At 36.0% G+C, this 26,172-nt stretch overlaps 2 protein-coding genes and 1 non-coding gene across 7 annotated transcripts; 2 read left to right on the forward strand and 1 right to left on the reverse strand.

Moving 5' to 3' along the window:
• The first annotated feature begins 7,420 nt into the window (after positions 1-7,420).
• LOC147410005 (sucrose synthase 7-like) lies at positions 7,421-13,237 on the forward strand. Its single transcript, XM_086432197.1, has 14 exons — positions 7,421-7,685; positions 7,797-7,929; positions 8,016-8,170; positions 8,813-9,011; positions 9,117-9,235; positions 9,332-9,644; positions 9,728-9,901; positions 9,997-10,280; positions 10,373-10,597; positions 11,305-11,871; positions 11,992-12,130; positions 12,263-12,333; positions 12,777-12,800; positions 12,966-13,237. The coding sequence occupies exons 1-14, from the start codon at positions 7,582-7,584 to the stop codon at positions 13,156-13,158; spliced, it is 2,700 nt and encodes an 899-aa protein (XP_086288323.1). The 5' UTR covers positions 7,421-7,581; the 3' UTR covers positions 13,159-13,237.
• A 399-nt stretch (positions 13,238-13,636) lies between these two features.
• TRNAG-UCC (transfer RNA glycine (anticodon UCC)) lies at positions 13,637-13,708 on the reverse strand. The gene has a single exon. It is a non-coding gene; the product is annotated as a tRNA-Gly (tRNA).
• A 226-nt stretch (positions 13,709-13,934) lies between these two features.
• Positions 13,935-24,477, forward strand: LOC147410007 (UDP-D-apiose/UDP-D-xylose synthase-like). Of its 5 annotated transcripts, none has more exons than XR_015175562.1 (12): positions 13,935-16,003; positions 18,688-18,894; positions 19,120-19,182; positions 19,341-19,418; positions 20,446-20,559; positions 20,660-20,727; positions 20,842-21,432; positions 21,545-21,637; positions 21,866-21,980; positions 23,088-23,124; positions 23,258-23,350; positions 24,051-24,477. XR_015175562.1 is itself a non-coding variant. In XM_086432199.1 (12 exons), exons 8-12 carry the CDS (start codon positions 21,607-21,609, stop codon positions 24,084-24,086), a joined length of 312 nt encoding a protein of 103 aa, XP_086288325.1. In that variant the 5' UTR covers positions 13,939-16,003; positions 18,688-18,894; positions 19,120-19,182; positions 19,341-19,418; positions 20,446-20,559; positions 20,660-20,727; positions 20,842-21,432; positions 21,545-21,606; the 3' UTR covers positions 24,087-24,477. The 5 variants fall into 5 exon arrangements, 3 of the variants coding, with proteins under 3 accessions (XP_086288325.1, XP_086288324.1, XP_086288326.1); XM_086432199.1 differs by having other exon boundaries at positions 13,939-16,003; XM_086432198.1 differs by lacking the exon at positions 20,842-21,432 and having other exon boundaries at positions 13,939-16,003.
• The last annotated feature ends 1,695 nt before the right edge of the window (positions 24,478-26,172 follow it).

A 26,172-nucleotide genomic window follows, 5' to 3' on the forward strand; every position in this document is an offset into this window, starting at 1 on the left:
CAATAATATTAGACATATTTTCTAACCAACAAGAAAACAGTATTGCATGGAGAGGCCTTGTTCGGAGAGTCCCTGCAGGATTCTCTTTGGGCCGGGCTTTGTCTTGCCTTTCCTAGCCTGGAATGGACCAGGTTTGTGTAAGGTAATTAGATCTATTAGATATTGGGCTGGATCCGCCCAAGCTAGACCGAATTTAGTCTTAGGACGGGCTCGATCATGGGTGTGAGACCCTCGGCCTGGAACGGCCCGATAACTTATATCATTATAATATATATATATATATATAAGATATGCAGTCCGGGCCCACCCAACCTGACCATTTTACAGGTGGATTCGGGCTAAGATTTTGAAGCACAATTAACTATGACCTGATAAGGCCTGCCGCAGCCCAGCCCATTGAAACCTTTCAATGCACATCACGTGTGTTGTTGGTTGATCATTCCAAGTGTAGAATTAGATGGGTTATGTAAAAATCAAGAATAGGTAGTGGGCATCAATGTCATATTAAAAAGCTAAGTTTTCATTTTCGTCCTTTTATCATTTTAATGACGTGTTGTCTGTACGCGGTTGACGTGTGCACATAATCATAGATCTTTTTCTTCAGGATACACATGAAAAAAGATCTACGGTTCTGTAAACTTTCCAAGTCAACCACTTACATACTACATATGTGTCAACGCATCATTTTATCATTAGTCTTTATTTAATTTATAGATTCTCTCCCTGAAGTTTAATTTCTTTTTTTTAATTCTTCACCCAACTTTACAAATTGAGTTAACCTAAACTCGGTCGAGTTAAGTTAACCAAAATGACTCGATTTAGTTGGATCTCAGGCATGGTTGTTATGCGGTCGGAATCCGATGAACGGCTCTGATGGTCCCAACCCGCACCTATCTGAAGTCGTTCCTACCTCCTCCCTTCTCGCAGTGGCTTAGTACCTGTCACAAACACTCCGATGCTCAAGTTAGAGAGGCAGAAGAACATTAATTAATACTAGTTAACTCCCGATCTCTCCCATCCCTCCCAATAGTTTTGTATCGATCGAACTTATTTGCAGAGATCCCCTCCTGGATTTTTGGGATTGACGTGCATGCAATAGCATTGCAATTTTCTCGAGGCCTGACCTACCTTGCTTGGTAGGACTGGCTTCGCTTAATGCTATGCTGCCCTGCTAGCAAGACTAAGGAGGTCTCTGCTCTGACCTGCGTTGCTTGCTGGATAGTGCCTCGCCAGCTGATCTATGTCAGGTACCATTTGGTCGGCTTGGTCACGTGTACAGTTAAGATTGTTGTGCAATTATTTCCCTTTACAACTACCCCCTCTCGAGGAGACGCAATTCTTCTTTCCTATTAGCTACTTAGGCTTTTCATAAGTGCACTTGTTGTTTTCGAATCGACGCATTCAATGCAATGTTGCTTCGAATATCTACCGACGGCCCAGATGGATTCTTCTTCATTTGCGTCTGTCCACATGTCCCTTAGCCTCTTTGCATAACCCCCAAACTGCGATTCTTCAGCTGGATTCGAACTGTCCTCTCAGGTGTATATGTTCCTTTGCCTCTTCTTATAAATAGGGGACTTAGTGCATTCTTCATCTACTATCGTGCTGGAATTCTGCCAATTTGTCTCTATAATTTTCTACGAAGACTCTTCTCTTTCTCATTCTATTTTGCTGTAGCAGTTACTTCTTTACTTTGAGGTAATTTTTTTCTTTCTTTATTTGTTCTTTTCCTTTTCCACACTTGGCTTTCCCATGGCTATTACTGCATCCCAACTTCAACGAAGCTTGTACATTCGTGCTTCGATGCACATTTGGGTTGGTAGTGACTCTAATACTCCTGATGACTGTCGTCAGGAAGAAATTTTTGTCTACGCTAGCCAAATCAAGGCCGGCCTTAGTTTCCCTCTCTTTGCTTTCCTTAGAGAGGTGTTGAGTATGATAAACCGGTCTCCCGGTCAAATGTCTTAGAACTTCTACTGTCTGGTGGAGGCTGTGGAGAAGAAGAACATCACTCCCAATGACTTTCTCTCCCGATACAACCTAAAGGTGATTCCTAATCGGCCGGGATTTTACTCATTGTCCTCCAGGAGTGCAACAGTGACTTTGACCCCTTCTCTCCCAAGTTTTGATAAAGGGTGGCACAAAGACCCCTTTTACATTTCTGGGGACTAGACCATAACCAGCCATGAAAACAGTATTGCAGAGCTCCATGTAGGATTCTCATTGGGTCGGGCTTTGTTCTAGCCTTTCCTAGCTTGGTATGGACCAGGTTTGTGTAAGGTAATTAGATCTATTAGATATTGGGCTGGATCCGCCCAACCTAGATCCAATTTAATCTTAGGACGGGCTCGTTCATGGGTGTGAGGCCCTCGGCCTGGAACGGCCCGATAACTTATGTTATATATCTATGAAATATGCAGTCCGGGCCCACCCAACCTGACCATAAACAGTTGGATTCGGACTAAGATTTTGAAGCACAATTAATAATGACCTGATAAGGCCTGCCGCAGCCCAGCCCATTGAAACCTTTCAAATCACATCACTTGTGTTGTTCGTTGATCATTCCAATTGTAGAATTAGATGGGTTCTGTCAAAATCAAGAAAGGTAGTGGGCATCAATGTCATATTAAAAAGCTAAGTTTTTATTTTCGTCCTTTATCATTTTAATGACGCGCTGTCTGTACGCGGTTGACGTGTGCACATAATCATAGCTCTTTTTCGGGATACAGATGAAAAAAGATCTACGGTTCTGTTAACTTTCCTAGTCAACCACTTACATTCTGCGTATGTGTCCACGCAACATTTCATCATTAGTCTTTATTTAATTTATAGATTCTCTCCCTGAAGTTTAATTTTTTTTTATTCCACACCCAACTTTACAAATTGAGTTAACTTGAAACTCAATCGAGTTAAGTTGACCAAAATGACTCAATTTAGTTGGATCTCAGGCATGGTTTTAAAATTCGATTTCACGTCTCATCTCATCCATGTCAAATACCGAGTCGTCTCAGATGAGTTTTTTGATATATTTGAGACGTCTTGTTAAAAAATGAAAACAATGAACATGGGGTTTTAAATCTCATCTAAAAAATTGACATGTCTGTCCATCCGTCTAGTCCATGCCTGATACCAATATGACTTGGGCGATATGTCTTGGTCTCAGACGAGTTTTGAAACCATGATTTTAGGTGACTTGACACCAAAGCTTGATGATTGTAAAGCGAAAATGACTTAAATGTCATCATCTTCAACTTCTAACCAAAAACCCCATGAATTTTGTCCCAAGTATTTGTTGTCTTAAATTTTCAGCCTGGAGTGTAAATTCCATTTTTAACTATTTGATATCATCTTTGATGTGATGGTTTTCAACCTTCTACAATTTTTTTTTTTTATATTAATTTTACATTCAAATATTATTTCCATCAATTTATTCAAAAATCGTATATTGTTAGTGAGGTATTAAGATTTTAAGAGATGGAATCTTGTGAGGGAAATGAGGGTAAGAGTTTTAATCTTGGAGGTTGAAGGCAACGAAATTGAGAATAAAAAATCAAGGAAATTGACTACAGGTTGAAGATGAGGGCATTTATGTCATTTTCTATTATTCACTAGTCAAGGTTAAGGGGGGCACATAACTTTTGAAAACACGTCTCTCAAATATTTACCAAAGAATAATGCTGAAGTGATCTCAGGGTGGAATCACATATCGCACTTCTTGACGTGAAAGTGTATGGGAACCATAGATGATTTTCATCAAGATACGAGTGAAAAAGCATCTATGGTTCCTATCTACTTTCACGTCAGAAAGTGCGATATGAGGTTCCTTAGAGGGTGTATCTGAATCGTGCTATTATTAAAGGAAATTTATAGAGCATCCATTGGCATCCCAACTCCTACTTACTGCACCCCAATTTCTTAAATTATTGATCACCCCCCAATTAAAGATTGAAACATGCCATTCAAACATTACAAAGGGTTTTTTTTGGCTCACATTATTATATCTAAGCATTATAACACTCGTTCAAACAATTTCAACAATTGTTTCCAATTATGAGTCGGCTCATATAAAATCTTAAACCTAAAAAATAGAAATTTAGAAAAAATAAAATGAGAGAGTATTGGCACCCCAACTTTTACATATTGTCAACCATTTACTTTCTTTAATTTTAATTTGGGTGTTGTAAGTAATAGTTGGGATGCCAATAGTAGCTCTCAAAATTTAAGACACCCACTTAATTGAACTTAAGGAACATTTATGTACCCAAGTCTCAATGGATCCCCCCTAGAATATTTATGGCAAAAACCAATTTGATTAATTTGTATTACAATTTATACTTTTAGCCCCATTTGTGGAACTAAGAGGATTATAGACCAATCAAAGTTTGATCATCTTGCGATCTGTGAATCTTGTAAATCTCACTTGACCTCCAATAGAGGATGGTGATTAAGTATATATAGCTCTGGTATGTTAGAGATCCTTCTATTGAGGAGACATACAGAGAATATATAAAGATTACAATCTTTCTAAAAACGATAGAGGAAATATCTTTGAGGAGTATTATAGGAAAGCTTCTAAATGTAGAAATCAATTAGGGTATGTTTGATTGCATGGAAAGTCACTTTCCATGGAATTTGAAATCCATGGAAAATTAGTTGTGGAAAATAGGTAGGGTTGGAAAATCAAATTCCATTGTTTGATTTCACTTGGATAAAATCATGGAAAAAATATGAGAAAAAATAAGAAGAGGAGAAGGAGGATGTGGCGACGACGGCGGCGGTGGCTGCTACGACGACGATGGTGGAGGCGGTGGCGACGACGACGACGGCGACAATGAAGGTAAGTGAGGAAAATGGGGGGAGAACTTGGTGGTGGTGGTGGCGGAGGAGGTGAGGGATGGAGAAGAAGAAAAATAAGAAGAGAGAGAGAGAAGGTGGTCGGAGACGGAGCCGACGGCGACGGCGATGGTGACGACGACGATGATGACGACGGCAAAGTTAGTGTAATGGTGGTGGTGGTGGTAGGGAATAATTGATGATGGAAAACATGGGTGGATTTCATTTTCCCACCCATATGGGTGGGAAAGTGAAATCCATGATTTAGTGGACTTTTTGAATGGGGTGGAAAATGAATTCCATTTCCATGTGCAATCAAACACTTGAAAAATGTCATTTTCCATGGAAATTGATTTTTCACCTTATTTTCCATGTGCAATCAAACATACCCTTAGTGAGAATTCTTGGTGGCAATGAGGAAATCATGATCTAGTGAATCTCAATCATGATTCTTTGCTTCCATATGCCCCCGCAAGTTATGCATTCCCATGTGAATGATTAACATGTCTCGTAACATATTAAATCGCGGAGAGTTGAGACTTTTGGTGAAGATACAAACAATCTGATCTTTGGAAGAGATGAACCTAACTTCAAGTGAACGATTGGCAACTCGTTCCCGTAGAAAATAATAGTCAATTTCAATATGTTTTGTTCGGGCATGAAATACAGGGTTCGCTATGAGGTAGGTGGCCCCAAGGTTGTCACACCAAAGAATGAAAGGGGGAGATGTTGAGGAGAGACCAAGTTCTAGTAGTAAAGACTATATCCAAATGAGCTCGACAATGACAATGGTTAAACCTCTGTATTCGACTTTTGTACTTGAACGAGAGACTACTTTTTGTTTGTGAGCACTCCAGGATATAAGGTTGGGGCCAAGATAGATGCAGTAACTGTTGGTAGAGAGCCGATCATCTGGACATCTCCCTCAATCGGCATTAGAGAAAGCATTTAATTGAAAGGATGAACATGGATGAATAGAAAGACCATAGTGCAGGATATGTTTGACATACTGAAGAATTCGTTTAACTGCATCCCAATTAACATCAGTGGGTGATTGCATAAATTGACAAACTTTGTTAACCACAAAAGCAAGATCAGGACGAGTCAATGTGAGGTATTGAAGGGCATCCACTACAATTCGATAGAGTGTGGGGGTCATGAAAAGGTCTGCTTCATTGCATTGTGAACGTAAGTTGGCTACTAAGAGGTGTTGAAACAAGTTTGGCACCATGCATTTTTGTTTTAGAGAAGTTCAATGGCATATGTCTTTTGGGACAGGAAGAGGCCTTCGGTAGTGTTCAAAGCTTCAATGCCAAGAAAGTAGCTTAAGGAGCCATGATCCTTCGTGGAAAACGTCAATTAAAGTTGAGCAATAATATCTTGAAGGCATTATTTGGTGGAACTTGTGAGAAGAATGTCGTCCACGTAGATGAGCATATAAACAACAAATTGTGAGGTTCGTTTGATAAAAAGAGAGGTGTCCACCTTAGATGATACAAACCCAATATGAGAGAGGAATGTGCTTAGAGGATGGTACCAAGCTCGCGGGGCCTGTTTAAGGCCATAGAGGGATTTGTGAAGATGACACACATGATGAGGAAAAGTAGAGCCAGTGAAGTCGGGAGGTTGTTTCATATACACATCCTCTTCAAGAATGCCATGTAAAAAAACATTGTTGACATCCAATTGATGAAAAGGCCAGCCACTAGAAACGACATTGCTCAATACTGTTTGAATAGTGCATGGCTTGACCACTGAAGTAAACGTTTCCCTCATAGTCAATACCTTCTTGTTGGTGGAATCCTTTTGCAACAAGCCTCACTTTATATATATATATATATAGATCCATCGGCCCTTTTCTTAATCCGAAAGACCCACTTGCACCTAACAATATTCATCTTGAAGTGCGTGGGACTTAATGTCCATGTTAATTGTAAGAAATTTTAATTATCCTATTCACCCCCCTCCTCTACGACTAGACACTATATGAAGCCCGATATTTTCATTATATGGTTATTCATTCAACATAGCCTCACAAGAGATAATTACCATTGGATGAACCCTAAAAAATATATTCAAAATAGAATCCAAATACAATAGATATATTTTTGTCTTGTGAGCCCGCCTGATTTTAAGATTTAAATGATCTCTGAGGTAGGTCCCCAAAATGATCCTAACCAACCATAAGAGTTGGCAATATAGCAAAAAACAAGATCTATTTATAAAATGGTTAAAATAAAATCTTGCAATAAACCTAATTTTTAATCAAGGGTACAAACTAGGTACTAAATAATTTGGCGGGTAAAATTTAAAATAATAAACAGAAACAAAACAACAAACGGTCACAAACATGAAGAATTAAACTCAAAGAAGAAAAGAATAAAAACTATTTCTTAAAGTGATCAGATCATCCAAAACCAAATTCTTTCCCCGTTTTTCAAATCTTCAAAGACCCAATTTTGTTAAAACAAGGAATCTCCTCTCACCCCATTAATTCCTTTCTTGCTTTAATTTATGCTTTTCTCCTCCTCTCACAATCTTCCCAACCAGAAAGTTTTGATTCTGATCTCTTAACTTTTTTATTCCATCAAGCCAAGGAAAACCCATTTCTCTAAAAATTCCCAAACTCAAAACCCATTTCTCTATAAATTCCCAATCCGTCTTGTCGTCGATAAACCAAATCTTCTCTCATTCTTAAATTCGAACCTTTCTTGCTTTCGAATTTTTGGGTTGTCAATCTCTGTTCCAATGGCTTCTTCTTCTTCGCCTTTAAAACGATCGGATTCTATTGCCGATAGCATGCCCGATGCCTTGAAACAAAGCCGGTACTATATGAAGCGGTGCTTCGCTAAGTATGTTCATCAATGGCCGCGTCGTTCTCTATCTTTTTTCTTTTTTTTTTTCCGATTTCATCATGAGAAATTATGAATTTTATTTTCTTGTTACCTGAATTTGAAAACCAGATTTATTGCAAAGGGGAGAAGGTTAATGAAAATCCACCATTTAATGGATGAAATGGAGAAAGCTATAGAAGACAAGATGGAAAGAAACAAAGTCTTCGAGGGATTACTCGGTTACATCCTGTCTTCTACTCAGGTTTCAATTTGATTTTTTTTTTTTTTTCCTTTTTTACTAGTGATTTTGAAGATGGTCTAAACAATTTTTTTCTTTTAAAATCACAGGAGGCAGCCATTGTACCTCCCTACATTGCATTCGCAGTAAGACCCAATCCTGGATTCTGGGAATTTGTTAAGGTGAGTTCTGATGATCTATCGGTAGAGGGCATTACAGCAATGGAGTACTTGAAATTCAAAGAAATGATCTACGACGAGAATTGGTATGTTATCGCTTGTATCGATTTTTAGAAATTTGGATTTCGAATCAAACCACTTTAAATATGTCACTATTTTACTGAAACGGATGTACTTAACCCCCCATTCTCGAGACTTGAAAATCGAAATTAGGGGAAAATTTGGTACTTGGATTGGGAAAAAATACAAATCAAGACACGAAACAAGCCAAAATTACACTGCCATATGCGTTTTTGAAATATTTAGAAGATACATTCCCTTTATGGTAGTGAATTGTTTACCAAACAAGACACTTAATGTACTTGCATTAATTTATTTATTTGAAGTCGAAAAAAGGATACAAAAGTATATTTATTTAAGTAAATGCAAGTACAATAGGTATCCGGTTTGGTATAAATTTCTATTACCTATATGTTAAATATTTTGAAAATGTGTCTGGTATGGTGAGGTAATTTTGACTTCTCGGATGTCCTGTTTGGTTAAATACCCTTTTGGGTTTTATGTATAGACACAAACACAAGCACACAATATAACTGACACGTTCGGTGAACCAATTGGGGAGCCTACTCTTGCCGCTGAACCACATTAAATCCTTTTGTGTTCTTTCTTTTATTGTCTTTGTGGTTTGATCTAGAATTTAGCATTCACAAACATCTATCGATTTGCAGGTCAAAAGATGACAATGCATTGGAAATTGATTTTGGTGCTTTTGATTTCTCTACACCTTCTCTGACCTTATCTTCTTCAATCGGAAATGGAGCGAACTATATCACTAAGTTCATGTCTTCGAAGATTAGGGGTAGCAGCGACGTGGAGAGTGCAAAACCTTTGCTCGACTACTTACTTGGTCTTAAACATCAAGAAGAAGTAATATTACAAGAAACCCAACTAAAAGAAAATGATAATTAATTCGATAATTCTTACTATAAAACCAATTAATTTCTTCTTCAATTTTTGTGTCCGAATTTGCAGAATCTTATGATCAATGAGACTCTCAATACTGTTGCAAAGCTACAAGCTGCATTGATTGTAGCAGAAATATTTATAGCCGCACTCCCGAAAGAAACACCATACGAGAAGTTCGAGCAGAGGTGACTACTTCAACCATATTTCAACCTTAGAAAATAAAACATCAAGTAAAAGGCCTTAAACCCGATTTTTCATTTCTGATTGTCATGCATTTTCAGGTTTGCTGAGTGGGGTTTCGAGAAGGGTTGGGGTGATACCGCAGAAACAGTTAAGGACACAATGAGATCTCTTTCAGAGTTACTCCAAGCACCAGACCCGCTAAACATTGAAAAGTTCTTTAGTAGGATTCCGACAATTTTCAACATTGTTATTGTCTCCTCACATGGATACTTCGGCCAAGCGGGAGTCCTTGGCTTGCCTGATACTGGTGGTCAGGTTGTTTATATACTGGATCAAGTAAAGGCCTTGGAGGAGGAAATGCTTCTTAGAATTAAGAAGCAAGGAATGAATGTGAAGCCTCAAATTGTTGTGGTAAGTTTAAAAAAAAAACAGGAAGAACTTTAACAAATTTTTGGGTAGATTAAATATAACTTATTTTGTTCTTGTTTACGTAGCTTACTAGACTTATACCTGAAGCTCGAGGTACTAAATGCAACCAAGAATTTGAACCCATTCTCAATACCAATCATTCACATATCCTCCGAGTTCCATTTAAAACCGAGAATGGGGTCCTTCAACAATGGGTTTCTCGATTTGACATATATCCGTATCTTGAGAGGTTTACTCAGGCATGTTCTCTGTTTCAAAGCAAACCCAATTTTCGTATGTTTAATAATTCGTACTTTTTATTCGTAGATAACCCATTTCTTTCTTGAATTCTTAGGATGCCACAGCGAAGATCCTCGAATGCATGGAAGGGAAACCAGACCTAATCATAGGAAACTATACGGACGGTAACCTTGTAGCATCTCTAATGGCAAGTAAGCTTGGGATAACTCAGGCAACGATCGCGCATGCTCTAGAGAAGACAAAGTATGAGGACTCGGACGTGAAATGGAGGGATTTGGATCCTAAGTATCACTTTTCATGTCAATTCATGGCTGATATAATTGCGATGAATGCCACTGATTTTATCATCACGAGCACATACCAAGAAATTGCGGGAAGGTTAGAATCTTTAGTATTGGTTTTCTACCAAAGCCCTTATGCAAACTTAATTTACGATAACTGACTTTATATGTATGCATATACATTCACAGCAAGGATAGGCCTGGACAGTATGAAAGCCATGGTGCATTTACGATGCCAGGACTGTGTCGGGTTGTGTCAGGCATCAATGTCTTCGATCCTAAGTTCAACATAGCAGCCCCTGGAGCTGATCAATCTGTTTACTTCCCCTACACACAGAAACAGGATCGATTGACCTCATTTCATCCCGCCATTGAAGAACTACTCTATAGTAAAGAGGACAACAGCGAGCACATGTGAGATCTTAATACCACTATATGTTACCTATTACCTATACACATCATGTCATTCTGATGTATTCTAAGCATATTAGTATGTTCAAATAAGCAAACCTGTATAAATGTATATTTTAAACTTAAAACTATTTAATACTAGAGTCGCAATCCAGAATGGTGTCCCATTCCTATAGCAAATATGGTGTCTTCATGGCACGTGTTTGTTGGAGAACAAAAACATTGGGCTGTGTAAAATATAAAAAAATTGCTTGTTTAGGAGCCCAATGTGTCTTAAACTCCTACCAAAACACGCCACATAGACACCCTTCTGGATCCTAACTCTTAATAGTATGTAAATGTAGTACTTACATAGTTTGTTTACGTAGCAATTATATATAGTAAGGTATATAGAATTGCTATGGCATTATCATTCTAATTTTCATATAGAGTATATTTAATTTTAGAAGTCAGGCTCTCGAATTCCTGCATTCACATATACCACAACCCTATCAATCTGCATTTCAACAATCCATATAGTTGTTTATTGTATTTTGATGAATTATAAGTGCATGTGTTTTCATGTCTATTTTATCAATAAAAAATTCATCAATAATTCTATCATTTCGCTAAAATTGTATCAAGTTTCACATCAATCACATTTCCAAGCTGAACAAAATAGAGGCGAAAATCAAATGTAATACCTGAACTGGGTTTTGTGCTTGGAACAGTGGCTTTCTTGCAGACCGAAAGAAACCGATCATCTTCTCGATGGCAAGACTCGATACAGTGAAGAACATCACGGGACTAACCGAATGGTATGCGAAGAACAAAAGGCTAAGAAATTTGGTCAATCTTGTAATTGTTGCTGGCTTTTTCGATCCATCAAAATCGAATGACAGAGAAGAAATTGCTGAGATACAAAAGATGCATGCCCTTATAGAGAAATACCAACTTAAGGGTCAGATCAGATGGATTGCGGCTCAAACTGATAGAAATCGAAATGGAGAGCTATACCGTTGTATTGCAGATACAAAGGGCGCTTTTGTTCAACCTGCTTTATATGAAGCATTTGGTCTTACAGTCATTGAAGCAATGAATTGTGGCTTACCAACATTTGCAACTAATCAAGGAGGCCCAGCCGAAATCATCGTTGATGGGGTCTCGGGATTCCATATTGATCCAAACAATGGCGAAGAATCAAGCAACAAAATTGCTGATTTCTTCGAGAAGTGCAAGAAGGAACCGGAACACTGGAACATAGTGGCAACAGCGGGTCTTAAACGTATTTACGAGTGGTAATTAAATAACCCAATCATCTATATATATGTGGGGTCGATTTCATGTTTTCGACCTTGAGATCATTGCAGATTTTTCTCGAAGAATTCTATTAATTTCTTTAATGGATTATGTTGCAGCTATACATGGAAGATCTATGCAACCAAATTGTTGAACATGGGATCCATCTATGGCTTTTGGAGGCAATTGAACAAGGAGCAGAAGCAAGCCAAACAAAGATACATTCAACTGTTCTATAATCTCCAATTTAAAAACTCGGTGAGATGGTTTGATTATATTTTGGGTATAAATTTAAGAGAGATTCTATTGCCACACCAACTTTTGCTCATGCCACCCCCAAAGAATTACTTCTGATACTCACTCAATTGTTTTTCTGTGGCAATATTGCAGGCAAAGAATGTACTCATTCCAACTGAAGAGACTGAACCTCCAAAGCCAAAACTTAAACCTCAGCCAACAAGGCATGTTGAACTAACTCTTGCAAATGCCAACACCATCATCACCATTATATGACTTATCCCAATTATTTGGAGTCTATGGACATTGGTTTAAATTCCGTACCATTAAAGAATATTTCATCCAAGATATTCTAGTTTCGATCGAAACTAGAACAAACCATTGACCCTGAAAAATTAGAACGTTTCAATTGATCATACTATCTCTATTTTTCTCCTGACCAAAATATTGCCTTGAGACAAGATATTAAACCTTTACTAAAGATATAATTTGAGATAGGGTTGAATTGTGAAACAAAAATTATTTTATTGACCCTAATATTTGGGATAAGGGAACAACGATGATGATGATGATGGTAATGAACTCACACCAATTTCTTTGTTCATTTTTATATTTTTATATTTCTACACTAACTATATATGTCTACCATTGCTGGTTGTGATACCAGGCGCACACAATCCCGACTACAAAGGTATGAAAACAATCCGATCTAGTTAGTATCGGGAAATTTCTGTTCTGCTCTTAATTGGTAAATCACTTATACAAAACCATTTAATTTATTTTTAGGATATTCGGTTAAATTCAACATGGTCTTAGGATCCTTCCATGCTACAACTCAATCAAGCATTCTTCGCAGGCATGAAGGTCCAGACACGGTGCCAGACACGGTGCCAGACACAGTGCCAAAGACGGTGCCAGACAAGGTGCCGGATATGGTGCTGCTTAGTTCCAATACTGCTCGCATTGGTTTCGCTTGGCTTTGGTGGTGCATCTTACTTCTGTGTTTTTCTGTCCTTTTTTATGTTATAGTCAAATTGTATTACATATAATGCTTATCGATTTGATGATATCAATCGATTATTGTATTAAAAGGCTTTGGATTTGATAATAAAGATTGGTGTGATGTCCTTTTATTTAAGGAGAGAATTCTCAAGTTATGGAATTAAATGGAAGATTGTGATCTAAATCCTGTAAAAATAGGCAAAATTGATGGTAATGGGACATTCAACAATGGAACCAAAATTTTGTAGAAATCATTGGGCGTGTGCACGGGTTGATGTTTATAAAGTGCGGGTTTAGTGAAAAAAATTTAAGGGCATTTTTGGTACCAAATCCAATTTTCAAAGTGTATTAATTGCACTTACTTAGTTTATTGGTGTAATAGAGTAAGCCAACATTAGAGTTAGGGCTGTCAATGAATTGGATAATATCCAAAACCTGATTCGTTACAATCTGAACTACGGATCCAGATCACGGATTAACGGATTGATATAAACTCCACGTCAGCGAAGTATAGAAAAAATAAAATGCGTCTGCCGGGAGTCGAACCCGGGTCTATTGCTTGGAAGGCAATTATCCTAACCGTTGGACTACAAACGCTTACATATCTGGAGTTGCATATTTTAGATCTTCAAGAAAGACCAAGTTAACTTCTTACTACAATTTGATAATAGGATCAAAATTGTCAAATGGTTGTATCTTTTAAGTAATGATATAATTAGATAATTGCAATACATTTTTCCAGGTAGTTACCATCATTCATCCATGGGAAGATGAAAATGTGACCTAATTCCTAGCATGCAGTGCACACGTTATCAAGGGGAAGTGACTTCTCAGAACATGGTGGGTTTAATAAACATCCTCTCTCTCTCTCTCTCTCTCTCTCTCTCTATTTCTTCAACCATGACCTCACCCTTCCTTCTCATTCTCCTCTTCTTCTCTCTATTTCTCTTCATCCTAATCAAGACTGACTACAAACTACTATACCAAATCATGCTCAAAACTCTAACAAATTATCAAAGAGACCATCACAAGCAAACAAATCACCAACCTCATCACCTTCTTTTATTCTTCCATGAATGTATGATCTCAGGCTGAGATGCATCCGTCCTCATCACCTTCCAAGTTTCAACACCTTCAACAAGTAGAACAGATTGCAGACATCACCCTTTACCTACCAGGCGACGCCTTTGATGTAGTTGTCCACACCAAAACCTCTCAAACTTGTCTTTCTCTCTCTCTTTCTCCCCATGTGTGTGTTACACTATTACGGTTTGAGGATTAGGGTTACTTGGAGCTAAAAAGATTTTTTTGTACAATTTTTTTTTTTTTTTTTCTAATTTTCATTCCAATCATTAGAGATTCAAGTAATTCCTTACTTGAATCTATGGATAATTTCCAAAGAAGAAGGTTTTATGAGTAAGTTTTTTTACTTTAATCTATGTTGATTTAGTAGGCATTAAATGTGTTTGATGAAATGTGTAAGAGAATGGATGCAACTTGAAAATCTAAGAAGATGCATAAATGAACTGATTATCACATTTCTTTGTTATTTTTCTACCTACTGTTATTGTGTTTTTAGTCAAAATACTATATGATTTTGATTGCGGGAGATACTCTATTGACACTACAACATTTTTAACCTGCAGCGGCGTTCTATAACAGCGGATCCTTTTATCCGCCTTTATATATGTACTTGTTGTAGCTGATAATTATATCCGCCGCGATAGGTACCCACGCAAATGCCATTCCTGTATATTCTATTCCTACAGCAGCGGAACAGTATATCCGTCGCTATAATACCAAATTTTCTTTTTAATAAATTTTTTTAAATTGAATATAGCAGTGGATTTTGCAATACGCTAGTAAAAAAATCAATTTTCTGTGTTATCAATTTATTTTAAATTGAATATAGTGGTGGATTGCTATATCCGCCACTATGTAATTAATTTTTTAAATATTTAATGAAAATTGATTATAACAGCGGATTAATTTTTCCGCCACAAAAAAACAATTTTTATTTTTTATTTTTTTAGTATAGAAAGTTATGTATTTTTTATTTTTTATGGTATAGTTGTTGTAGCGGATAAATTTATCCGCCACTATAGGGACCCCGCCCATATCTCACGATTTATTTATAGTGGTGGTTTATAGCAGCGGATGATTATTTCAGTTGCAATATGGTATAATTTTTGCAGCGGATAAATTTATCCATGGCTATAGGGACCCATCCATATCTCAATTTATTTATAGCATTATTTTATAGTAGCGGATGATTATTTCTACTGCAATATGGTATAATTTTTGCAACGGATAAATTTATCCGCCGCTATAAAACCCACACATACCAATTTATTGATAGCTATGATATACTGTTTGCCGCGGATAAATTTATCCGTTGCTATAGGACCACTCATATCCCACAACACTCGATTTATATAAAGATGGTAGCGAAAAATAAAATCCGTCGGTAACGAATATTACACTTACGAAAAAGGAAATTTAATTCGCGAAAGAACAGCCCGCGAAAATCTATTTCCCTCTTCCCCTCTGATTTTCCCTCTGATTTTCCTCCTCATTCCTTCTCTGTCACTCTCTCTTGTTCTCTCGTCTGTTGGGTCTTGTAAGATTACTTCTACAAACTGGATTGCCACTAAAGAAGGCGAAGGCTAGGTGAGAGACTAGGCCACCTTACTTCTTACTGCCATGGAAGACGCCGTAGGCTCCATAGACGGAACTATGTTTTAGGTATTAGGGAGGAGAGAAAGAATGCATGTATGGAGATTCTTTCTATCAGAGGTTCGAGGTCTGGGTAAGCGGTAGATGATAGATTCCCTGTTGCATTCAGCTTTCCTTTTGGATAGGAGACAAATCCTTGTTTTTTTCTCGCATCTGGTAAGCTCTCTCTCTCTCACTCGCGTGGGTTTCAATCTTTCAATTTTTTCAATTAGTACTCTGCAACTCATCTGATTTAGGGTTTTATTTTTATGTTTTTTATTCGATTTACTTTTCCAACGACCTGATTCTACAGTTGATGTCCACACCTAATGATAAAGTTGTCATTGTTTCAAATTCTTCTTTTAGATTTTTGAATTTTTGGAGGGTTTTGTGCTTTTAGTAAGTCTCTAGTTGTTAATACTGACGGTTTTTATAGTTATGCTTCAGTGATTTTTGAGTTGTTGTTGAGGGATTCAGTTTGTTGGTGATTATCACAAATTTATGGATTTTAGGGGGTTTAGAACAGCTATTAATGATTTTAGTAGGATTTTGGATACGAGATAGCTGAGAACTCCTACATTCTGAAACAAATAAAAGGAAATGACAATTCAAATAGCTGAACAAGAAGAGACCAACTCAGGGAAAACTAGAACAATCACCATGGAATGATACTATACTAAGTACCTAAATTCTCATTTATTTAAGAGAAAAATCGCATACATAGTAGTTGATCAGTAGGATCATCAAATAAGATTGGTTTATTTAATTTTAACCTAGTGTGTGTGTGTGTGTGTGTGTGTGTGTGTGTGTACTGTGTTTTTGACCTCATTCTCTGTTCTAGTTAACATGTATCCAGCAGGGCACTCTAGAAACTAATATAGTTTACCTGATTGCATCATAAGTTTTTCAATTCTCAAAATTAACTTTTTAACTTGAAACAAAAATTGCTTGTCAAAACCATGACATATGACCTTGAGCTTTTCCCAAGCGTTTGTGAAGCTATGACTATTAAGATTTAAACTTTTCTAAATGATTAAAGTATATAGGTGAACATGTTTTTCTGTTGTTTGGCCCAAAGCATTTTCATATTCCTTACTCAACTCAACTCAAAACCCAATGCAACAAAGTAAATTCATTAGTAAGCATCTTACCCAAACAGATCTTCCCAAACTAAATAAGGATTCACGATTATCAAGAAACCTATGTACACAAAGGCATTAGGATGAATGGTTATTAACAAACATATGTATGGAAAATTCCTTACATAACCATAAGAAGTTCATATTGATGATTAATGACACATCCAACCTTGTATTTGTTCCATGAAATCTAATAACTAGCCCATTAGAATGATAACATGTGACCCTTTTAAGAGAGAGAGTGTGTCCGAAACTATTTGAATTTGAAACTCTAAAACGATATGACCAATGTATGGTTCAGAAAATTTGCACTTGAGAAAAAGATAGTGTGACAATCTAGGCAAGATGAAACCTTAGGATTTGCATTCTGATTATTGAATGACATTCAATCATCTGGCCCTTGACATGACCGCATAACTAAATCAGCTGGTTTTGAATCCTGATTTAGGCAATATGTGGGCACACCTTTTTGGCTAATTAATTCGTTACAAGTCAAGTGCTTTGAAACAAAACGACAAAAAGAGTGGCCCTGTTTATCTTGTACCAGTTCATGCATAGAAATATAACAAATTCTGGTTTTTTAGCTTCTAGATTTGCTCTAATATTTACTTGTTGCAAGTTTAACATCTATTTGTATAGAACTTGAGCTAATTTTTTGCATGTAATCAACACAAGAGTGTTATTCATTTGCTTTACATAAGATTTAACTGGTTGTATACTAGATGGTTCATTCCTCATTTTTTGTTGAAGTTAGAAATGATTGATCTAAGGAACTTATAGTAGTCCTTTTATTGAATGGGTTGAAATAAGATGATTAAACTAAATATAACCAATGCAATCAATAGGAATGTTAGTTTTTTTTTTTAATTTTTTTTTAATGTGATTTAGTCATCTAATTTATGACTTTGAAATGATCTTCCGTATACTATAGATAACCAAGTTGTTCATGGATTCACTATTTATTATATGCATTATAATACCATATAAAGGAATTTATTCATCATAATTTATATTAAATCTTGCACATAATAATGTTCTTTTTGGTATAAAACAGTCAGGTTTAGAGTTGTGCAACCCTGTTTTTTTATCTGAGTTTTTCCATGAAATCTAGGGGGTTGTGGTGTTGGATTGCCAATGTGGTAATCCTTTTGAGCAAATTGACCCTTAATAAGGCTTAAAATCTTACTAAGGAAAATGTTGGTGTTTCCTAATATTGTCACCTGTTCCCTTTGTGCCCTCCATATACTGGGCCATGTAGTTACAACTATGTTTTCATTGCTATTGTTTAAGCAGGTGGGAAGGGTGGTTGTTTTAATATTTTCAGGTATTGCTATCGATCTATTCTCTATTGATGGATCCGAACCCTTATGATCCATTGGTACAGCTCCACATGGATCCAGTTTACCATTATTGACACGTGTCTGCCACTCAATCAATCAGAATATTTAAAGCTAAGTACCAAGTTGGATGATCCTGTGAAGTATTTAACTAGTGTTCTTTCTTATTTCTAGTTTGGTGGATGCTTTTGAAGGGCAAATAAAATCTGCCATGGATAATTTAATTAGCAAGAAAATTAAAGAACATATTTTAAAGCTTAATCCCAAGTTGCAAGCTATTCCTAAAGAAATCGCAATAGATGAGATTGCTTCTTTGAATGTCACATTTGTTAATAGTGCAGACGATTATGGCCTCATTAGCTATTCTTTTATTTGCGATGGTCAGGTACTTCTTATGTGTGTCAAAAAAATCAGTAAAATATACTTTGGTGAAGGAATAAATGGTAAAGACACAGCCGATATGGATATGAAGCAATGGATACAGAGAAACTGTGAAGATGACATGAAGTGATGGATGGAGAATTCCCCAACCGATCATCTCATTCAACTTCTTTCCAAAACTTCTCAATCTGACGAGTTATTTACCAATAAGGTATCTTGTCTTTTAATGGTATTCTTTATAAGAATGGCCACATCTGCATTACCAAATTCCCTTGGTGCTTCTCTAGACCATACATAAAAGAAGTATTTACTGAATTATAATTACAGGAAATATTTAGTATGTCTACATCTGTACCTAACAAGTGCTTAATAACTTATTGAGTGTTGAACTAAGAATGGAGTTTTTCTTCCTTATGATTTCTTTATCTACTCTCAGTGTGGAAGTTGACGCCTCCCTTGGGAATTCAGACGGCCTCAAAGAAACAACCTCTCGAAAATGGTATGTAGCTCTTTCATTCTCTTTAGCTACTTAGTCAGAAGTTCGGCACATTGACCATTCAAGTATTTGAATTGGGTCATTGGCTTTCGGCACATTGAATTATGCACTTTTATCTCTCTCCTTGCAATGTCATAATCTGTGTTGAATTTCTATTGTAGGGTGAGGTCTGAAACATGCAATGCATCTAGATCCAAAGCATGTAAGGAAAAAATGAGAAGGGATAAGCTGAATGAAAGGCATGCTCTTTCTCACATTTACATCCTTTTCATATATTTTTTCCTATTTTTCTATACATATCTCTTATTTACTTTGGCATGTTCTTACACCTCAGTTTGCTCTTAAATCGGAATGAAACATTGATACCTTGACATTGCAAGTTTTGAGATTGTCTTGGCATGTTTTGAGTTTTTTGGTCGAACAGTGTCGATTTCTCTTGACTGAGACAATGCCATTAGACGTGATTTTAAACTTTGGTTCAATGTATCTTGTCATATTTTGATGAAAAGTTTTGCTCTTCGTATATTGAACTGTAATTTGGTGAAACCTGAGTTAAAATTGTTGCCAAGATTTCTATTCAAAACTCCTATCTATCCAGAATAAATACCTAGGTTGAATTGAGCCTCAATATTTTTGAACATTGATTCCCTTTTCCAATATTTAATTGGTTGATCACACAACCTTAGTGTAATTCTTCAAGTAGACATCATTTTTTTGGATGTACGAGTTCTACAATTTGACTCATCTAAGATAGTGGGCTGAATTAACTTGCATTCGGAGTACCTTTAGGAGCATTACTTTCAAAGTACCGATAATTAAAATGTAATGTTGGTTTAAAAGGGTTCTTCGGATGCAAAACCTGAAAATTCACCATTTCTAATGATTGAGGCAACCGGATTCTCCTTGAGATGATTTTAGTTTCAGTTGTATTGCTTTTTGAACTACCAAATCTTTCAATTTATACTATAAATAGATAAATTAAGATTACTATTATATTTCATTGTAGCACTATGGATCAATTCAGTGGAGAAAGCACACATGTGGTACTTTCTTTGGATGATAATCATGTCAGTTCTGTCATGAACACCATTACAATCTCATGTTTTTATCCATTCCTCCCGTATTTTGTCATGAACACCAATTATCTTTCCCATGCTTGGCTTAGCCATTTATTTCTTTGAGGATCAAGTTTGTAAGCAACCTTTTGGACTCAAGCTATTCAAGGTATAACTTATTTTGATTATTCTTGTCTTCTTGCTTGTGAAGGTGGTTATGACATGTTGGGTAGAACAAAGGATCAGATAAAAACGAGTGAGCAAGTAAAAGCTACATTGGATGCATGCCAAGCATTAAATTTAGATGGGCTTGTGATTATAGGAGGTGTATATAATTCAGATTGGATAAATTTTTGACTGACTTTAAATAATTTCCACTTTCGGATTCATGTTTCTCACATTTAATTTTGTTTGAGTTTGTGTAGGGGTCACATCTAATACAAATGCAGCTCAGCTTGCCAAGACATTTGCAGATGCAAAATGCAAAACAAAGGTGCTTAATATATTTCAGATTAAGATTTCTCTTCCAACTTTTGTTAGCTTATGGACAATGGAAACCTTGTATTGTATTGATTTGCTCAAAATGATGTTCTCATTGGTTTCATAGGTGGTTGGTGTTCCTGTTACCTTATATGGGGATCTGAAAAATCAGTTTGTTGGAGTTAATGTTGGATTCGATACAATATGCAAAGTATATGATAATTATTGTCACTCACTTTGTAGTTATCTTATTAATTAGACTATATTAGAGATGTTGACTATGGAATGATTTTTGTCTTTCTTTTTAAATTGTAATAAAGGTCTAAGAACAACAACAAAAACAAAATCCTTAACCGAAGATTTGGGGTTGGCTAAACAAATCATGTTCCTCCATTCTGTTATGTCTAAATTCAAGTCTTCTGTTATGGGTGGGTACCCATTAATCAAAATAAAAATAAAAATAAAAATATACTTTGGGTTTATTCTGATTCAATTTTTAGAAATGGTCGTGGGTTATTATAGTTGAAGTTGCTTTACTTCGCCAACACTGTCCACAAGCATAGATTCTCTCTGTTTTTGCAAGTCAAAGAGACCCTCTTAGATTTATTTTTTTCTATGATCTATTGTGGATTCTCTGCTCATAAAGATTTCCTACTTTTTGTGGGTGCCTTTCACTTTCTGGGGTTCTAAGCATTTTCAAGACCAGTTCATAGCTTGTGTAAGCAAATAATAGTTGATGCATATTCATGGCTTTTATTCCAATTGTAACCCTAACACTCCCCAAATGTGTATAAATAGAGATTGTCGTTTTGGCTATTTCTTCATTGCAGGATCTCTTCTCAATCATTTGTAATAACTGTGTTTGTTAGCGAGGTCCTTCGGTGCTGTCGAGATGAGCTTTAGTGGCCCTGATGTTGGTTCTGGTTAGTTTCAATTGTTTTCTCTTCATTGTATTTTGTATAGAAGCCTAGATTGTCATTAGTAATGGGAGCCCTTTTGTGGTTTCTTGTTAGTTATTTGATTTATCTTCTTTTACTCAATATGGGTCTTGTATGTACCATAGATTGATTTGGATATTAGGTGAATGGGGATGGTGTTTGTCTATTTTCTTGGTTCTTTGTATCTTAAACCGCATCGATGCAAAATTTCAGGTAGTAGAACTGCTGGACGAGCATTTGAGTTTGGAAGGACTCATATGGTTAGACCCAAAGGGAAGCACCAAGAATCTATAGTTTGGCTACATGGCCTCGGCGATAATGGCTCGAGGTATTGAGTCCTTATTTTTCAATGTCATTGTCCTTTGTGTTATTATTATTTTTAAATTGTTCAGTTAAACATTCGTAGCTTGTGATTTGAGTATCTTTCATTTCAACTTATCTTGTTAGAATAGGGTTCATTGTGAGCTGGGTCTCACACCAACTTGATTCATGACATGGGTTCTGATATTTATCTTTATATTGGAGTTAAGTTCTTTGAGATTGATGTGGTATTCTCTTCTTTTTTGGCAATGGTAGGTGTGATTTTATTCTTTTTCTCTTTACTGGGGGCATATACTTTGTATGGAAATGGCGGACTTTATGTTGTAAAAAACAAGAGAAAAGGGGATGGAGAATGTCAATGTCTGGTCTTCTCTTGGAGTTTTCATTTTATATGAAATTTAACCATCTTAAACTATACATCATTTTTTTCTTCTCAAGATTCTTATTCTAATCGATTCAATTGGAAAGGGTAGCAGTGCCGTGAAGTAAATAAACATGATTTGTGGTTCGTACCTTTTCTTGCAATCTTGAATCATGAAAGTGAATGAGCCGAAAGGCTTTAATAGGGGACCACTTGACCACTACCTTGGTTATACAGCCAACTTAGTGGAGCCATTGATTTGAACTTAGAGGTTAACCACTTTCTCTCAAGGATTTTAATACTAATAAATAAGTAAACTAAATGCTTGATGTGATTAACATTATACTCACAATTCACGTTAAGATGTGTTCTACTTTGTTTGTACACTTGGTTTCTTTCTAGACATCTATATTAGCTTATTCATGGTTTTTCAATGTCATCTTGATTCAATACTACATTGGTCGACGCAATTGTTTTTGCTAAGGCTTTGATGAGGATACTAGGGGCTATGATCAACTTTGACTACATGGTCACAATCGAATAGATTAACAAAATTCAAAGCTGTATCCTTGAAGTTATGCAATAATGGTTTTGTCAAATTTCTTAGAGAAGAAACAGCTTTGCCTGCTACTGAGTTCTTGTACATTGTAATTTTAAGTATTTGAGTATTGATAAGCAGTTTTAAATTTACAAAAAAGAGACTACAAAAGATGGATTTTCTGATATTTTTTTTGCTTTGGGTTTGTTGTGCAGCTGGTCACAACTCTTGGAAACCCTTCCCCTTCCAAATGTAAGGATAAGAAATACACATTTTCGATTTAGTTAGGAACACAGTCACACATACGTGAATGCACATTCACTCACTTGTCCCACTAGTTCTCTCGATCTGTCATATCTTGGTAATGTGGTTTGTTGTGTTGTAGATGATCAATCTAGCTGCTATTTGTACTCTAGCGGATTACAATATACGTCCTCTTGATACAATTTACAGCTATTTCATTGATGCACTCCCTTTGGTAAGCTTTTAGATCATCTGCTTTAGTGGATTCATGTGTATGTGTGTGGAAATCAATCGAGGTTTGTCAGAATTGTGATATCTATTGTATGGTGACCTTGTTTAGAGAAGTGTTTTTTGGGTTTATAAGTGCTTTCAGAAATCAATTAAAGAGCAATTTATGCAGTTTAGATTGTGTGAATAGTGAGGATGAGATCCAAGGTATGACACTAGAAATAGTTCGGGGTATTTTTGTTATTAATTGAAAATTTAATGATTTTGAGGCGTTTTTCGTTAAAAAATCTCAAAGCTTTTGTCGTGTCCTACTTATTGCAAAAGTAGGTTTGGATTAGCTTCATTTTTGGCATTTGATATTTGTGGGAATTTAAAATTTGAGTATCCATTAAACATGCTTAGTACACCACGAAATGCTTTAGATGGGCGGAACACCTGCATTATAACAGCTTTGGCTTAATCTAGTTTGACAGTGCTTATGGGTCGGACTCGATCTTTGGTAGGCCTTTTTTGAAGCCAAAGTGTTTGGGCTATAAGAACATCCCATCGGTATGATAAAAGTAATCAAATGGATAGACCACATTAACTAGATGACCCAGATATCTGGGCATGTGGACACGTTTTTGTTCGAGTTTTTGATGTATTCTTAAGGAAATAAATCCTTGCATATCATTTCTTAACATGTAATACATGGGTGTTTGTGGCAGAATCCCTGCTGTTGGGTTCCCTACTTTGGTTCCTAGGCATCATGTGCCTGTTCCCTCAACTAGTCCTACTCCAAACAACCCTGCCAGCAACCGTACTGGTAGATATGGGAAGAAACGTTCGCAAAGCCATGGACTACATGGCTCTAAGAGGAGCAAGAAATGAGAGACAAGGGTTGGGTACATTACGACTCTTCTTCAAGAGTCGACGGTGCAAGGCTACCAGGTCAAAGATGAAAACAATGTTCCTTCTTCGTACAGTTCTTGTGTGAGATTTTCCTTCACATTTTTTTGGTTCTTTGTTTTTTATTCATGTTTTCCATAAACTTCTAGTAGTTGTAAGTTCTCTTAACTTCAGTCTTGTTTGCTCACTTTGTGGATAACCCACGTTTTAGCATACATTCGAATAGTAACTAATGAAGATATTAGTTATACATGTTTCACCGTTACCGCTAACTTCAGTTCCTTTATGCATGTTCATGTTCATGTTACTTATAAAAATTGTTGTTGATGTTGGTTCCGAAAATAAATAATTTATTGTAGGTGGTTCCGAAAATAGTTAGATTTATGAAAATTGAAGATGAGGGAATTTGGGTCTTTTCATGTTATTAGTTGGGGTGTAGGTCATTTTAGTTTAAACTATAAACATGTACAGTTCTTTGGTGATTTACTTATGTATTAGTGCGGGATTAATAAAAGTTAGTGTGGCAATAGTATCTCTCTTATATTATTTATTTTAAAGTTTTCAATCTGTACAGGTTGAACACAGGTTAAATGTATATATATATATATATATATATATATGAAAAAAAATTACAGCAGTGGAAACAAATTCCGTCTTTATATATTGTTTTTGAAGGATATATAATAATTTAAAAAAAAAAAAAAAAAAAAAAAACGTTTTTATAGCAGCAGATTTTAATATCCGTCGCTATATGTGTTATATATATTTTTTTAAAAAATTGTCCTATAGCAGCAGATCTTAATATCCGCCGCTATATGTATTATATTCTATTTATTAAAAAAATTGACCTATTGCAGCGGATCTTAATATCCGTTGCTATATGTATTATATTCTATTGTTAAAAATTCGACCTATTGCAGCGGATCTTAATATCTGCCGCTAAAGGTACTACCTGCAACAGCGGAATACATTATCCGCTGCTATAGTTAGAGACGGAGGAAACAACGACGGATCTTTGATTCCGCTGCTCATCGCCGCAATAACTTTTACCGACGGAAAAATTACCTTTTAGCGGCGGATTTTTCCGCCGCTGTAGATCAAAAATGTTGTAGTGTGAGCAAATGTTTGTAATGATGCATTGGTGATGGATCTAGGATGCTATTTTGAATCTCATTTGTTTTGTTTTGCCTTAAAGCATTGGTGTGTAGTAAAACAAAGTGGTGTGTAAATTTTTTTTTTCCAATAAATGGTGTGCAGATTTCCTTTTTTGATGTGGCACATATAATTTAATTAATTGGTTTAGTAATTATTGTTCTCATAATTCAATATGGAAGCCAACTTTTTCTAGGGAATTGAACTTGGGGATATCTCATTGATCAAGAATAGAAAAATAAAAAATAAATTCAAAGACTACTAACAAAGATTTATTATAGTTGAGAAAAACATGAGATATTCTAAATTTTCTTTCCAATGTAACTGAAGAAGATTCCGGGTCTATTTGGTAGGTACCCTCATTTCTGTGGTGTAAAAAAAATCCAAGGAAATTTGTGGTCTACTAATTTGAGGCACCAAACCTAGAGATGTGTAAAACCCAAATTCCCCACAAATGAACTAATCTACAAGAAGCTTTTCAAAATAGATAGCCCAAATGACTAAATTAAATTCTAATATTGTAAAAAACAACATAGGACATGAAGAAACACCCATAGGAACACCTCAAAAATAACACAGAACATGACTTTCCTCGATCCAGTCGTGATTCTCTTGAATCACCCATATCTCCAGCTATGCCAATGGAATATCCTCATGAATAGATATCAATCTTTATAATCTTAACCATTTTGGTAACTTTTAAATAAGAAATTTCCTATCGAGATTATTCTATAAAATCTTCGTAAATCTGTAAATTTTCTATAAATACAAAGTACTTGGTCTCTCCAA

The sequence above is a fragment of the Akebia trifoliata genome, chromosome 2 (assembly GCF_017979445.1).
Source record: "Akebia trifoliata isolate Shusen 1 chromosome 2, ASM1797944v1, whole genome shotgun sequence".
Lineage (NCBI taxonomy): Eukaryota > Viridiplantae > Streptophyta > Magnoliopsida > Ranunculales > Lardizabalaceae > Akebia > Akebia trifoliata.